This window comes from Podarcis raffonei, chromosome 2, assembly GCF_027172205.1.
Source record: "Podarcis raffonei isolate rPodRaf1 chromosome 2, rPodRaf1.pri, whole genome shotgun sequence".
Classification (NCBI taxonomy): Eukaryota; Metazoa; Chordata; class Lepidosauria; order Squamata; family Lacertidae; genus Podarcis; species Podarcis raffonei.
In genome coordinates this window covers 14,326,830-14,342,793 of record NC_070603.1, presented here as the reverse complement: position 1 = coordinate 14,342,793, position 15,964 = coordinate 14,326,830, and the positions used below count along the sequence as shown (strand labels likewise).

General features: G+C 43.7%; 1 protein-coding gene across 4 annotated transcripts; it reads right to left on the bottom strand.

Moving 5' to 3' along the window:
- Positions 1–4,308: 4,308 nt before the first annotated feature.
- On the bottom strand, positions 4,309–15,427 carry NABP2 (nucleic acid binding protein 2). 4 transcript variants are annotated; one of them, XM_053374851.1, is made up of 8 exons: positions 15,324–15,427; positions 14,748–14,850; positions 13,192–13,296; positions 11,703–11,841; positions 10,918–10,989; positions 9,035–9,116; positions 7,985–8,051; positions 4,309–6,247 (listed from the first exon to the last, which is right to left on the bottom strand). In XM_053374851.1, exons 3-8 carry the CDS (start codon positions 13,268–13,270, stop codon positions 6,051–6,053), a joined length of 636 nt encoding a protein of 211 aa, XP_053230826.1. In that variant the 5' UTR covers positions 13,271–13,296; positions 14,748–14,850; positions 15,324–15,427; the 3' UTR covers positions 4,309–6,050. The 4 variants fall into 4 exon arrangements, with proteins under 4 accessions (XP_053230826.1, XP_053230830.1, XP_053230837.1 ...); XM_053374855.1 differs by having other exon boundaries at positions 15,275–15,374; XM_053374862.1 differs by having other exon boundaries at positions 15,250–15,367.
- Positions 15,428–15,964: the final 537 nt, after the last annotated feature.

The window sequence follows — 15,964 nt, the reverse complement described above, 5'->3', positions numbered from 1 at the left end:
CCTGCCCGGAATCCCACTCCACCGGCCGCGCCACACACATAAAAAGACGACGCTAAAAAATGATACCTCTCTCCCCGTATCAGCAGCCTTTCATCGCGGCCTCCCTGGAAACCCTGGCCCTGCTCTTCGGAGCAGGCGCTTGCCAGAGACACCTCAGACTCCCGTAAGGACCCTTCGGCGAGGGCCGCGGGCTCGCGTGGCGAACAGCGCGGCAGGCTGCCGGGCGAGGTGGGAGGGGCTATCTCGATACGTCACGTCCCCAGCAGTCCGAGAGACCGGAGTGGGCGTGGCTCTTTCTCTCCACGGGAAGCGTGGAGCTAGGCACGCTTTCGGAAACCCCGTCCCATAGAGTTGCGAAAAAAGGTAGAGTGACACACGCCCCCAGGGAGCCTAGCGAGCGTGGGTGAGTTTAAAAGTCCAACGTGTCTGCCTTCAACTGGCTAGAGCAAGATTGTCGTGAACTCATTGCGCAGGCTCAGCCTCACAAACATTTTCCCGATGAAAATAGAGATTTCTTATTCCATCATCATCATCATCATCATCATCATCATCATCATTATTATTATATCCCACCCATCAGAATGGCTTGCCCCAGCCACTCTGGGAGAGTTCAAAAAAATATAAAAACAGAATTAAACGGCCTCGGTCCAGTATACCTGAAGGAGCGTCTCCACCTCCATCGTTCTGCCTGGACACTGAGGTCCACTGCCAAGGGCCTTCTGGTAGTTCCCTCACTACGAGAAGCCAAGTTACAGGGAACCAGGCAGAGGGCCTTCTTGGTAGTGGCATCCGCCCTGTGGAACGCCCTCCCAACAGATGTCAAAGAGAAAAACACCTACCAGACTTTTAGAAGACATCTGAAGGCAGCCCTGTTTAGGGAAGCTTTTAATGTTTAATAGGTTATTGTATTTTAGTGTTTTGTTGGAAGCCACCCAGAGTGGCTGGGGAAACCCAGCCAGATGGGCGGGGTATAAATAATAAATTATTATTATTATTATTATAAACATTAAAAAAGCTTTCCAATGGTCGTATAGTATATTCATTGTATACATTGCATAGTATTCATTGTATACATACGATTGTGTATCATCTGACCCGTCTACTGCAATTATTAAGTTTGCAGCTGACACCCCCACAATGGGTTTAATAACAGGTGGAGATGAATCAGCATATAGAGGGGAGGTCCAAAAAATATCTACATGGTGCCTAGGGAACAACTTGCACCTTAATATCAGCAAGACAAAGGAGATGGTGTTGGACTTTAAGAGGAAGAGAGGAGAACTAGCCCTGCTGTACATCAGGGAGGGCTGTGTGGAGAGAGTCTCTTCCTTTAAATTCCAAGGAGTTTATCTCAGTGAAGACCTTACTTGGAAAATAAATACAACCCAGGTGGTTAAGAAAGCCCAACAGAGGCTCCATCTCAGAGTATTGCGGAAGAACGATGTCAATCAACATTTGATGATCTCCTCCTACTGGTCCACAATAGAAAGTGTCCTTTCATACTGCATCACGGTGTGGTACGCTGGTTTGACATCATCTGATAGGAAGTGCCTACAGAGGGTGGTGAATACAGCACAAGATATTACGGGCTGTCCCGTGAATCCACTGGATGAAATAGCGGAAGAACGTTGCCTCAGGAGAGTGAGGAAAATTCTCAGGGATGATTCACACCCTGGCCGGCACTTTCTTGATCTCCTGCCCTCAGGCAGAAGATATAGAAGCATGATTAGTCGCACCAACAGGGTAAAGAACAGCTTCTATCCGTGGGCTGTTAGGCTGCTGAATGAAAAGATAACAACAGGGCAACTGACTTTCGGGTTTGGTGGGTCAGTAAACAAGGGGAATTAAGACTAAGAGAGCTGAGTGGGGGGTGCTCGTGTACTTTCACTGTATACAAGTTGTACAAGTGACAATAAAGTATTTCAATATTCAATTTCAATATTTCAATAGTTATTTATCTCCTTGGCTCAGGGGTCACATAACTCCATACCCTCCAACATTTCTCCGATGCAAATAGAGACATCCTACCATACCCTCCAACATTTCTCAGATGAAAATAGGGGAGTCCTAGGGATAAGCAGGACATCTTGGGATCAAATCAGAAAACGGGACAGCCTTTGTAAATCTGGGGGACTGTCCCTGGAAAATGGACACTTAGAGGGTCTACTCACTCATTGGTAACATAGAGATAAACAATAAGTTTATATGCATTTTTAAGAGCAATTTTAAAGGAACTAATAAACATACAGATCACCCCCCCCCAAGACAAACTGATTAACTCCTGGTTTTACTCTTGTCCAGTCACAGCTATGCAAAGGCCTGGATTTCTCATTTGTTTCCTAAGGTCATCTGTCCTTTTTTTACTCCCGAGGAGGGGAATGAGACAATAAAAGGTTGTAAGTTTTGGCGGTTTTAAATTTGGAGGTTTAACTACATTATGTTGGTATGGGAAACTGTCGTGTGATGGGCCAATGGCCGTAATAAAGTTCAATACAATACAATAAAAGGATCTTCACCTCAAAGGACACGAATATACTTTTAAAATCAAATAAAAATTATGTTAGGGTGGCAAACTAAATTTTGTGAATATATTGAACTAGCCAAAATGACAGCGTCAATCAGAATGCAAACAAAACAAAAATTAAGAAAGAAATGGAAACGTGTTGAAGAATATATTGTACAAAATTATTCTATCAGAAATTTCTGGATAAGTATAGATTGAACCCATTAAGTTAATAAGTTGTTTTTAATAGATGAATGACAAAATGAACACAATTATTAGTGGGGAGGTTTAAGTAACAAGTTGGATATCACGCATGTGGGTGAAAGAAGTCACATGGGTATTTGGGTAAAAGGGGAGGTGGTTATAGGGTTAGATGTGGGGAATTTGTATAAATAATGTATGTTACGTACAATGCTGAATGTGTATCACAAAAAATAGAATATTTAAAATAGAATATTTGTTGAATATGATAAATAAGGCCATGGTATGTACAAGTTTACAATATGCAGAGGATAATATGCGCATAGAAACTGGAGAGAGAGGAGCTGAGGGAGGGAAATGTAAATGGATATATTGATTGATAATTTGGTTGTTACAATTTTTCTATAAAAATATATATAAAAATAAAATAAAAGGGGGGGGGAATTATTTTTTTTAAAAAGAAGAAAGAATAAGGAAGTGCCAGCATCAGATTTAGGGTGGTGCGGGAGGTTCCCCCGCACAAGGCAAGCAAAGAGGGCATATAATAATAATAAAAATAGTTGTTGTTTTACTAAAACCTATATTTATAAATGTACCTACTCAAAGTTAGGCCATGGTCAGATAGACAACTGAGTTGCTGCAACCATGGCACAGTGCACTTGAGAGCATGTGCAGAACGGGAGGGTGCCAAATAAATATTTATGGTGGCAAATTTTGTCCTTGCTCCTGGCACCAAAATCTGCCCCTGGAAAGTGCCATAGCTCAATGTTAGAGCATCTTCTGCTTTGTATCAGAAGGTCCCAGGTTCAGTCCCTGGCATCTGCAGCTAAGACTGGGAATGTCTCCCTATCTGAAACCCTGGATTGCTCCTGGCTAGTTTGAGTACTTAGGTAACACAAAGATTGATACACCAATGGTCTGACTTAGTGTAAAAGGTGCTTCCTATGTTCTTGGATGGTCTCTCAGGTCCACATCTATCACTGCAATGACAAAGTCCAGGATTTCCATGTTGCGAGTGTGACCATGCTTCAAATATAACCAGAGATCAGATATAAAAGAAATCCCGTATTTTTCACTCTATAAGACGCACCAGACCACAAGACGCATCTAGTTTTTGGAGGAGGAAAACAAGAAAAAATATATTCTGAATCTCAGAAGCCAGAACAGCAAGAGGGATCGCTGCGCAGTGAAAGCAGCAATCCCTCTTGCTGTTCTGGCTTCTGTGATAGCTGCGCAGCCTGCATTCGCTCCATAAGATGCACACACACTTCCCCTTACTTTTTAGGAGGGAAAAAGTAGTCTTATAGAGCAAAAAATACGGTAGGTTTCATTGTGTTCAATGGTACTTATTCCCAGGAAACTGATTAGGACTGCAGCCTTATTCACAAACTGGGTAGTAGGCAGGGAGTTTAGAAAAGGGTAATTCATATTACCTTACTTTGTGTAATCACAATCTCAAGAAAGCTGGCAAAGGTCAGTTGGCTAGATTTACTGAGGTATTGTTATCTACACAATTATGTCATTTTGTCAAGTTACTTCCAGTTTTGCACTCACATCCATTGTTCCATGCAATGACCCATTTTCTCTGATCAGAGACATTCACATTGTAAAGAGGATTAAAATATTTATTCCCCAAACATTCATGAATAGTACATTCAAACTGTCACATCAGATTTTAGACAACAGTGACGTAGCTTTAAAAAAAAACCAACCAGTTGAGAAATTCAAGCAATTACTCTAGAGTGGAGAACAGAAGGAAAGAGAGAAAAGGAGACAAGGACCCAAACTGCTAGATAAAATAGCACTTCAAAAAAGAGAGAGAAAATGTTTCTTCTGAACATTTTATTGGCTTTCGAGAAATTGTTTTAAGTTTGGCAAAACAATTTTGTAGTGTTTAAGTGCCATCTTATCTTCCTTTCAAAACTTTTACCGTTCCATTTACAAAGCAGACTATTCTGCAGATTCCTTTTAGCTAACTGAAACCAGGGCAATCAATAGCTTTCTGGGGCCCTTGAACCTACTAGGCCCCTTAAATGTTAGGAGAGAGGAACAAGGACATAGAGAACAGCAATGATTAACCCCAGAAGAGGTTAAAGGGGGTAGTCTGAGTAGCTTTCTTACTCCACACAGGGTCTGGACCAGTTTAGAGGGAAACACACCTTACATCTCTGACCCTGGCTGGGCCTTCTACCAAATGAGAACCAAGCTGGCAGCACTGGCTTGTGAGCCTGACAGGCCTCAGAAAATATGCCCAACACTGCCAGCCTTTGATGCCAACCATGGTGAAATACGCTGGAATAAAAACACAAATCTTTTTAAAGTTTTCTGCACAATAATAGAAATTAAAATATAACCGAATCCTCATTTTTCATAATTTAGATTTGGGCATGTGTGTGTTTTTTTGAGGTTTTTGTTGTTGTTGTTTAAAAGCTGCTCAATTTAGCCACACATCTAAATCTAACACCATCATTATATCTACAGAAACCTAGCTACAGGATGCTGTGAGCTACAATATCAATCAAGAATATGTTTGGGGGATACAGCAACAGTGCCATCTCACTGGCCGGTTCTGGATAGTCACTCAGTTTGGCTCGGAAAAAGTGGCATAAATTCTGTTTTGTTTGTCTGGGTACACCTCCTCCTTACAAAACATCTCATGAAACTCAAGAGCCTTATGGAAACTGAAACACAACATGTCATTTAGCCCCCAATAATAATTAACAAAGCCACTTGGTCTAGAGTTGTTTCATAGATTTCGTCCACAATAAATAGTTTTAAACCAGAGATGGGGAACCTGTGGACTTTCAGATGTTGATGGACAACTCCCATCATCCCAACCATTGGCCATACTGGCTGGGACTGATGAGAATTGGACTCCAACAGCCCTTGAAGGATCACATCTTTCAAACCCCTCTTTTAAGGGTTCTAGACTTTGTTTTTTAGAAGGGGGTTAAAATCAAGGACGCATGCGCCTGTGGCACAGGAACATGTCATCTGGGAAGTTAGAAGGGAGCAATGAAACGGAATCAGGTTAAAAGGCGGTCAGGCAGACATGTTAATTTCCTGCAAGGAATCCTGAAAAGAACAAGTTTGACCTGGGATTATCTGCATAAACGCACTCAAGACCCTCACCCGGTACTTGGCATCGCATGTTAAAAAGGAGATTTCAGTGGCTAAAATACAAATTGGTTTCGTACAATTCAGAGTCTCTGCATCCATAGCCTGGCCACCCGTCTTCTTTTCGGTGTCAGCCGCTCTGCCTCAAAGCTGATCAGCAGGAGGCAAAGGTTAACACAGCAGGCAGTGGAGGGAAGGGACAGAAAAGCAACCCCAAATCCTGTGCTTGTTATCTCTTGCTGCTTCGCCGTGTCTCTTTGCCATTGCTGACTGGGTTAGAGGACGGCCCTGACGAGCTTCCGCTCTGGTGGTTGGGCTGGCTCCGGGTGATGCGGCCGCTGGTGGGGTGAGAGGGGGCACTAGGTGTGTGGGTGGAGCTGCCAGATCCAGTGGTGATCAACCCGTTGCCATTCTGGTTGTCAGTGACTAAAAGAAAGGGAGGGGAGGGGGGAAAAGAAGAAGAAGAGGAGTTTGGATTTGATATCCCGCTTTATCACTACCCTAAGGAGTCTCAAAGTGGCTAACATTCCCCTTTCCCTTCCTCCCCCACAACAAACACTCTGTGAGGTGAGTGGGGCTGAGAGACTTCAGAGAAGTGTGCCTAGCCCAAGGTCACCCAGCGGCTGCATGTGGAGGAGCGGGGAATCGAACCCGGTTCCCCAGATTACGAGTCCACCGCTCTTAACCACTATACCACACTGGCTCCCTGGAGAAGGAGAACAGAAAAACCTTACTGGAACCCACAGAGATGGAGCCAACAAATCCATTGGTATTCCTGCTGGGATATAGTAAAAAGAGTCTTCTACTTGTTGTTTTAGGAACTAAAGTAGCTAGCAGATGGGAAATGTGGCGTTTTCAGTTGAATGCCAGATGCATTCAAGTGTGTGGAATACACAACGCTATATAGATCAGCTCTCACTGCTAGCTTTACAGGAGGGAGAGAAAGAGCGAAGTATTTATTTCATTTTAGAGAAGGGAAGCCTTTGTGCAACACAGTGATAGAATATACGGTCAGAACGTTTCTGCTGACAGATGCTGTTTTTAGAAGCTGTAGGTCTGATCCAATAAATAAGTAACTGATTCAATAAACAAATAATGTACCTACTTTGGGTTTTAATTTAAAATTACCAGTTGCCAATTTAAAAAGAAAAGAGTACTAGCTTCAAAGGATTTTCCTTAGGGATGCAATAGGAAAGAGTTAAACCCCCCCCCCACAGCTTGTTGTAATTCCAGCGATTATTAGCAACTGCCCCCCACTCCATTGATACTATTTGAATTTTAAAAACCCCAAACTGTACATTAAACAAAAAGATTTATTTAATGGGCAGTATTCAACTGCCGAAACCTGTAACAGTAACAGCTTTATTTACGGCTATTAGCCCATAAAATATGTACAAACATAAAAGCACAGAGACATAAAAACCGATATATCCGACAACAGAAGGTGAACACCACGATGCAAGGGTGGGTCATTGAGCAGAGCCAAATGACAGCTTGGGGCCAGGAGAGCTCCAAGGGACGGATCACAGAAAAAGGAAAACTGAAGACGAAATCCGACATGCACTCTCATCATAACAGTCCGATTAGTTTTGTTGTTGTTGTTGTTTTCTGGTGGTTTTTGAGTGTGAGATAACCGCATTCAGGAATCTCGCCACCTGCAGAGTTACAGAAGGATCTGTATCCTGCAAAAGCAGTGCGGCGTGTGACTCAACAGGCCTGCCAACCAAGCGCAGTAAAGCAGGACCCAGGAATTTAGTCCTGTCAGCGCAAGGGTTTCGTCTATGCAGTTTGGCTCCCCACCCTGGCCACGTTCCATTGTGCGTGCCGTGCACCCTCATCAAATTTGCCCCAGAGGGTTTGAGTAACCCCTAGGACAGATTTAGGAGGCACAATTTGGGGGCAGGGAGAGAAGGGGATAACATTCCATTGCAGAAGCATAAATCTTTGCGCTGACAGAACATTCATGTAACATCACATTGGGTACAACCCATTGCCATGTCCAATTTGACCCTTAGATAGGCCGTGAGTCAGATGTTGGCCGTTTCCAGGCTAAATAATACCACGAGGCACAAAATCCTGACACGCACGACTTGTGCTTCTCTCACCTGCAGGTATCCGTTTCGCTCAATGGTACTAGGAAGTGCAAGATCATTTGCTGCCTACCTGCTGATGACGTGGAAGGCCCTGGTGTGGTTTGGGAGGCTGTGGGCGCTGCGTTGTCATTCTGTGTCTGTCAAAGAAAGCAAAAGTCTACTGAATTTTTTTGACATATACAGAAGTTCCACAGATACAACAGCCATGGGCAGAGGAGGGGCGGGGGAAGGTTTACAGAAGTATGCTGAAATCAAACCTAACTACAGCTGTGTACACACCATATATTTAAAGTACATGACTTCCCCCAAGGAATCCTGGTAACTGTAGTTTACCTCTCACAGCACCCTTAAACTACAATATTCTTGAGGGTTGGGTGCATGTGCTTTAAACATATGATGTGTACACAGCCTGAGATGAATATATATAGAAGGAAGAGAAAAATGTTTTATAAGTCAATTGTGCAGAAAACAAGAGGTTATTGGAAAAGGGATCAGGGCTAGAGCGGTTACCATCTCCCCAAAAGACTTGCAATGTGTCCACACTCATCTAGGCAAAGCACCCTAGAGAGAGGGGGAGCACATCTACATGCTAAGGAAGTCGATTCCATCCCAGTCATCATAACTCACTCTCGAGTCAGATCCAGTAAGGCAATCCAGAAGAACTGCCAAATCCATAACTGAGAAGACCTCCCTGTACCATTAAGAGTTAAACCAAATGGAAAAACCCTCCTCTTTGCAGTTTCACCCCCTCACTGTGATGGGTAAAATTTGTGCTTTCCACTCTTCTCTTAAGATACAGCAATCCTCCCAGGTTCTGCACCTGAGACCTTACGGGCTTGCTTCCTGAAAGATTAAGGTGTATAATCCTTAACACCCACCGTAGCTTCCATTTTCTCAGGGCAAGGAAATGCAACAGCTGCCTGTAGCAAAATACAATATAAAAATAAGCACTGGGGTATAGAGGAGAGCTGCACTGAGTGTAGGGTGGTCGCGAGAATTTGGAGTGATGCATTTCCCTGCGGTAAAGGGAGGCATAAACACCCCTTCTGATTGGGTCAGGAAGCCCTTCCTTCAAAATTCATTTCATCCCCCAGCGTTAGTTAAGAATCCTGATACTCACATTTTTGTTTTGCGACTGCTGGGCGACATATTCTGGGTTTGGCTCACTGAAATTTGGCACTTCTGAGTAAACCATACAAAACCTGGAACAGGAAGGGCAGCAGATAAAACGCAGCTGTCAGTCCACTGACAAATGTCTGTCCAGAGTAGCTGGGGAACCCAGCCAGATGGGCAGGGTATAAATAATAAATTATTATAATATTATTATTCTCCTCTCCCTACATGTATGCAGCTCTACATGGGCAGTGAGGGATGGTAACCACATGCCAATTAGCAGTAATAATTTAGGCCTGGCCCTAGATTAATGCCAGACATTAACAAACCCAAATTTTGACAATATCCTTTGAAGTTTATACTTTTATAAGAGCGGGGAAGCCAGGGCTGCAGGAGGGAAGGTAAAATAAAATCTCAAGCTGTCAAAATCAAAACCTGACAACATGCATATTTTTTTTCCAGGCTATGGGTAATCTAATGTCCATACTATTGAAAAGAAGAAGAAAAACAATTTCAGAAATGGGTAGCAGCAGCTGTGCAAGTTCACTCAAGAGTGTTTCCGTTAAAGGCAGCAGCACGTGGGAACAACCTGAAGATCCCAACTACAAGCCACTATCAACCCCAACCAATATTACTCATATAATTAAAAAGGTAAAGGGACCCCTGACAATTAGGTCCAGTCGCGGCCGACTCTAGGGTTGCGGTGCTCATCTCACTTTAATGGCCGAGGGAGCCGGCGTACAGCTTCCGGGTCATGTGGCCAGCATGACTAAGACGCTTCTGGAGAACCAGAGTAGCGCACGGAAAGGCCGTTTACTTTCCCGCTGGAGTGGTACCTATTTATCTACTTGCACTTTGACATGCTTTTGAACTGCTAGGTTGGCAGGAGCAGGGACCGAACTACGGGAGCTCACCCCGTTGCGGGGATTCGAACCGCCGACCTTCTGATCGGCAAGCCCTAGGCTCAGTGGTTTAACCCACAGCGCCACCCGTGTCCTACTCATATAATTACTCGAGCATAAAAGCTCAGGAATGGTGGGTCTTTTCATAGAAACATCCTAGGGGGAAAAATGGGAATCATTTGTAAGGGAGGTAGGAAGGATGTGGCATTTGCCTTAGATTACAGATTAGTGGATGTCCTTTGAAATGCACAGAGGGGTATTTATCCTACAGAGTTAATTAAAAAATAATGAGCATTTGTAGTACAGTTATGGAGGGCAGACGGGACGTGGGTGGCGCTGTGGGTTAAACCACAGAGCCTAGGAATTGCCAATCAGAAGGTTGGCGGTTCAAATCCCCGCGACGGGGTGAGCTCCCGTTGCTCGGTCCCTGCTCCTGCCAACCTAGCAGTTCGAAAGCATGCCAGTGCAAGTAGATAAATAGGTACCACTCTGGCGGGAAGGTAAACGGTGTTTCCGTGCACTGCTCTGGTTCGCCAGAAGCGGCTTAGTCATGCTGGCCACATGACCCGGAAGCTGGACACTGGCTCCCTCGGCCAATAAAGCGAGATGAGCGCCGCAACCCCAGAGTCGGTCACGACTGGACCTAATGGTCAGGGGTCCCTTTACCTTTATGGAGGGCAGGGGGGAGAGATTCTTATGCAAGCAATGCCCCTCAATGTTCAATACATTTGCCACCTATAGCCTGAACCGTTTATTATTATTATTATTTATTATTGTATAAATATTATTGCAGTCAGCATGCAAAATAGTCACTAGTCTTTTCTCTCTTGGAAGCTGCCTCCTTGACTTATGGTGGTGATAGCCCCTGGAGCAAATACTATCCTTTGGTGGAAATCTGGCTGTGTGTCTGACCTTAAAAAAACCAACCATGTACCAAACCTCCAATTCCAAAAAAGCAACATTGGCATAAGCCAAATACAGGCCTTACTCTCCAACTTTCTGCAAGTCTCCTCCACGTCCAGTGTACAAGGTCAGGCAGCCTTTGAAAACAGATGCATACCTAGGAGAGAGAGACCCATAGTTAGGAACAGCACAACATCCCTCTCAAAGTGTTGGTGCTGACATTTAAAGCCCTAAATGGCCTTGGCCCAGTATATCTGAAGGAGCGTCTCCACCCCCACCGTTCAGCCCAGAGGTCCAGCTCCAAGGGCTTTCTAGCAGTTCTCTCACGGTGAAAAGTGAGGTTACAGGGAACCAGGCAGAGGGCCTTCTCAGTAGCGGCGCCCGCCCTGTGGAACGCTCTCCCATCAGATGTCAAGGAAATAAATAACTATCTGACTTTTAGAAGACATCTGAAGGCAAGCCCTGTTTAGGGAAGTTTTTTATGTTCTGTTGGGAGCCGCACAGAGTGGCTGGGGAAACCCAACCAGATGGGCAGGGTATGTATGTATGTATGTATGTATGTATGTATGTATGTATAAATAAATAAATATAAAATAAAATAATGTGGGATGTGTCTTGTGCAAGAAAGATAAGGGCTAAGAATGTGAACAGAAAGATTAAGCAGGTGAGCTGCCCCCATCTGGATTATAAATAATAATAATAATAATTATTATTATCCTATGTGATTGTAAGCGTATACCTGAAAAAGCCTAAAATGGGCCCAACCACCTGTTACTTCTGGGGCTGAGGCTAAAGCTCCACTTGGATAAAGGAACATCCAATTTCCCCCACTTTCTCCTATCGCACTCCTATTGGAAAGGTTGTCCATACCCTTTGGTGAGTCGGATGATGTCTCCTGGTTGGATGAGGTTGCCAACATCATCCCACACAGAGATGTTTATGCTGCCAGTTTTGTCGGCTACTTTACATGTCCGCACTTCATGGCCATCCTTGGTCTTGGTAACCCGGCCTGGTGGCAATAATGATAATAATAAATTTTATTTATACACCGCCCTCCCCAGCCAAGGCCGGGCTCAGGGCGGCCAACAACCAATAATAAAAACAAGTTGAATGAATACAACTTAAAAACAAGATTAAAATACAATATTAAAATGCAGCCTCATCACAGGAGGAGAAAAGAAAATAGAAAGAGGGGGAGGGAATCAAACTGGCTCCAAGCCAAAGGCCAGGCAGAACAACTCTGTCTTACAGGCCCTGCGGAAAAAAATCAGATCCTGCAGGGCCCTGGTCTCATGAGGCAGAGCGTTCCGCCAGTGTTGAAAAGGCAATGGTTGAAGCTAATCTGACTTCCTTAGGGCCCAGGACCACTAGGGTGTTGCTATTTATGGACCTTAAGGTCCTCCGTGGGGCATACCAAGAGAGGCGGTCCTGTATATATGAGGGTCCTAGGCCGTGAAGGGCTTTAGAGGTCAAAACCAGCACCTTAAATCTGACCCTGTACTCCACCGGGAGCCAGTGCAGCTGGAAAAGCACTGGGTGAATATGCTCCCATGGCAGAGACCCCGTGAGGAGCCTCGCTGCAGCATTCTGCACCCGCTGGAGTTTCTGGGACATTCTGGTAGGAATGGTTAGCAAAATTCATGGTGACCAAAATTCAAGGCAGCTAAAAGGGTGTTTCTGCTTTCAGGCCAGAAGTACAGGCTGAGAAGCAGCGAGTGTTCCGTGCCAATCCCACCCCATGGAAACATTTGCAGAGCACACCTCTTTATCGCCAGAAGAAGAAGAAAATGAAACACTCCTGGAAAGGGGGAGAGGAAAGGGCACCCTCAAATTGTACGGCATTAACAAGAAAGGAACCTAGGAGTATTATTGACAATGCAAGTGATATGAATTTGCAATGAACGCTATATCATTGAGGTGACAATATTCTGACTTGCAACAGGGTGCATCAGTACGAGATGACAGTCCAAGAAACCCGCAACACTCAATATAGCACAACACTTTTCTGAATCCAGATAAAAACACTGTGCTAAAAGCACAAGTGGTTTTTTTTAAAGGCAAGAGTAAAAGATCCTTAGATTCTTCCATAAGCTGCACTCAGCCTGACAGGAATCCAGTCTGCGTCTGCATTTCAAAGAATCCTATTCAGAAATACTAATAGTGATCATGCAATGTCACCTTTCATTGGCTACTGATAGAAGGAAGTCCATGTGCAGCCCATAATTAATAGAGTAAAATAATGTGATGGTTCTATGTCTTTTAATATGATTCTGTGAAACAAGGAAGCAGACGGACCTCTCAGCTATACGGCAATAGGTTTTTAAAGCATGTTAGCTGTTGTCATCCGCAGAGCACTCACCTGTTTCCAGAACAATGAATATAAGATTGAGGTTTTTCAAGCCTGGTTTAATATCCTTCACCAATGTTTCTGTCGTCATTTTGAATGGCTTTTGATTTCCAGTATCTGAGTAAACAATTATTATTATTATTATTATTATTATTATTATTATTATTATTATTTCTTAATATCCAGCAAACAGAACAAACGAAAAAAGTGCTGACTGCAGTAGATAATAATAAAACCTTGTTATTTTAACCTTGAACAGAGGCACTGTTATTTTGTGACTTTCTCTAAGGACACAGAAAGCCATGTTTCAAATGTGTCCAAAAATCAGAAGTTCCACCATGTAGACACAAACGCAGCTGCTATTCCTAGCTTCCAGAATTAGACTGGAATTTTATCGATTTCAAGATGTTTTGTATTACTCTTTCCCCCTGTCATTCTGTGTGAAAAATTCCGCAAATCAACAATTTTGCACAGAGTGCCAAAAATGATTTTTTTAAGAAATCTGGTATATGTCAGTTGATATGAAAGAACAGGTGGTCAACCTGTGGACTTTCAGATATTGTTTCTGTCCCAGCCATCATGGCCAGTCATCAGAAAATGCTGGGAGCTGTAGACCAGCAACATTTGGGGGTGGGGGAAGGTAAAGGTTATCCACATGATATAGAAAGTAAAGGTAAAGGTAAAGATAAAGAGTGACTGACTCTGGGGTTGCGGCGCTCATCTCGCTTTATTGGCCGAGGGAGCCGGCGTACAGCTTCCGGGTCATGTGGTCAGCATGACTAAGCCGCTTCTGGCGAACCAGAGCAGCGCACGGAAACGCCGTTTACCTTCCTGCCAGAGCGGTACCTATTTATCTACTTGCACTTTGACTGCTTTCGAACTGCTAGATTGGCAGGAGCAGGGACTGAGCGATGGGAGCTCACCCCGTCGCGGGGATTCGAACCGCCAAACACCTGATTGGCAAGTCCTAGGCTCTGTGGTTTAACCCACAGCACCACCCACGTCCCTATAGAAAGTAGGCAAGACCAATTTATAAACAGAAAGGCAGTTATGAAAATATCCATCAAATGTGAGAAAAATATGCTATTTTGCTTAGTTCCAGCCACAGATTTTGGATTTTGCATTCATGGCATTTTGATTTTTGAAATAGATTAACATCAGATCAATTGCCCTAGTCGCATTTTTAAAAAATCTCAACAGACAGAAATGCCAATACTTTCTGGAGATGTTGTTTTGAGTTTGTAAAAGAACCCCATCCTGACGCCACAATATTTTTAACCCTTAACTTTATAAGAGCTTCAACTGATTACAATCTTTGAACAGGAGCAGAATATCACCCTCTTTTACACACTCCAAGATTTACAGCTAATAACATGATTTGAAGAGTGCCATTCAATGAACAAGTAGAAGGTCAACAATTCCCTTCCATTTCTGTGCCTGCTCATGCGCAAATTCCAGCAACACTTAATGCACTATAGCTGCTGTTATTGCTATGGATGTGAATATTCTATGCAAATTATCAACCCGCCCTGGTATCAGTTTAAAGGGTCCACACTGATCTTTATTACCTGTTTTGAGCACCGTACACGAAAGACTTCTTTGGCATGTGTAGAAGACTGGTTTCAAGAAAACGGGTATAGCATCCTTGCTCGCGTTACAGTTCACACACGCCTGGAAGGAAAAGACACCTTGCTTTTTTTGCAGATCTTCAACCACCGATCTGATCAACACATGCAAAACTGATCTCCTGGCTATTTATTTTTGCTGTAGGTTTCCCTTCCGGCTTACGCAAAGATCGATCGGCTGATACTTAAATTTCTGCACCGTGGTTGATATTCAAACGGGAGGAAAATAAGTTAAAAACTCCACGACCCTCAAGGTCCCTTTCAACTCTACAATTCCATGATTATATGATTGTAAGTAAGTAAATATACTGGTAAGCAGTTCCCCAACCGCCTCCCGCCTCCCCCACGGAACATGGATTCAACCAGCCCTGCAACATGCACCGATATTTTTCCCTGCCGTACGCAAAGTACAGGAGAGCTTATTAAACTCCCACATTCTCTTTACCAACCATTCCGAGTCTATTAATTACATTTCGAATAAAAGAGGACCACGACCACCACTTTTCCAGTGAAACAGACCTGGAGGAACGTTGGGTTGCAGACATTCCAGGAAGTATCCTGCTGCGTCCAGCGCAGCCAATCGCGTGGCGAGGCTTTCCTTCGACATGCAGGAATGTTCCAATCTTTCAACCAATTGGAGGCAAATAAAGTATTAAAGTGACAGTATCACCAACTGATGCATTTAAAAAATCGATAGCAGAGGGTGCTGTGAAATTCCAGCTCTTTTGCACTTGATGCTCCGAAGGCTTGACTTTTCAAGTTAGTTGAACGAATCATGAATGAATGAATGCATTAAATAGATATATATTTCCAACGCAGGAAGATACTCATCTAAGCCATAGCTGTCAACTTTCCCCCTTTCTTGCAAGGAATCCTATCCTATTCCTTTTAAAAAAGGGAAACGTTGACAGCTATGATGTAAGCACTGGATTCTACATAAATATCATGGCCACTCATAGTATTTAATGAAAAATAAAGCAGAAGTGATGCTAATATGATGGCCTGGTTCTTTATTGGCATGTCTGAATTGATACACTTTTTGCACTGTGGTTGTTTTGTGTTGTCACACTTGTGTGTTGATTCACACAGCATTCATGATATGACAAAATGTGCATACATGACAATTCAGCAGATGGTGTACAGCCAGATCAGCGCGTGCC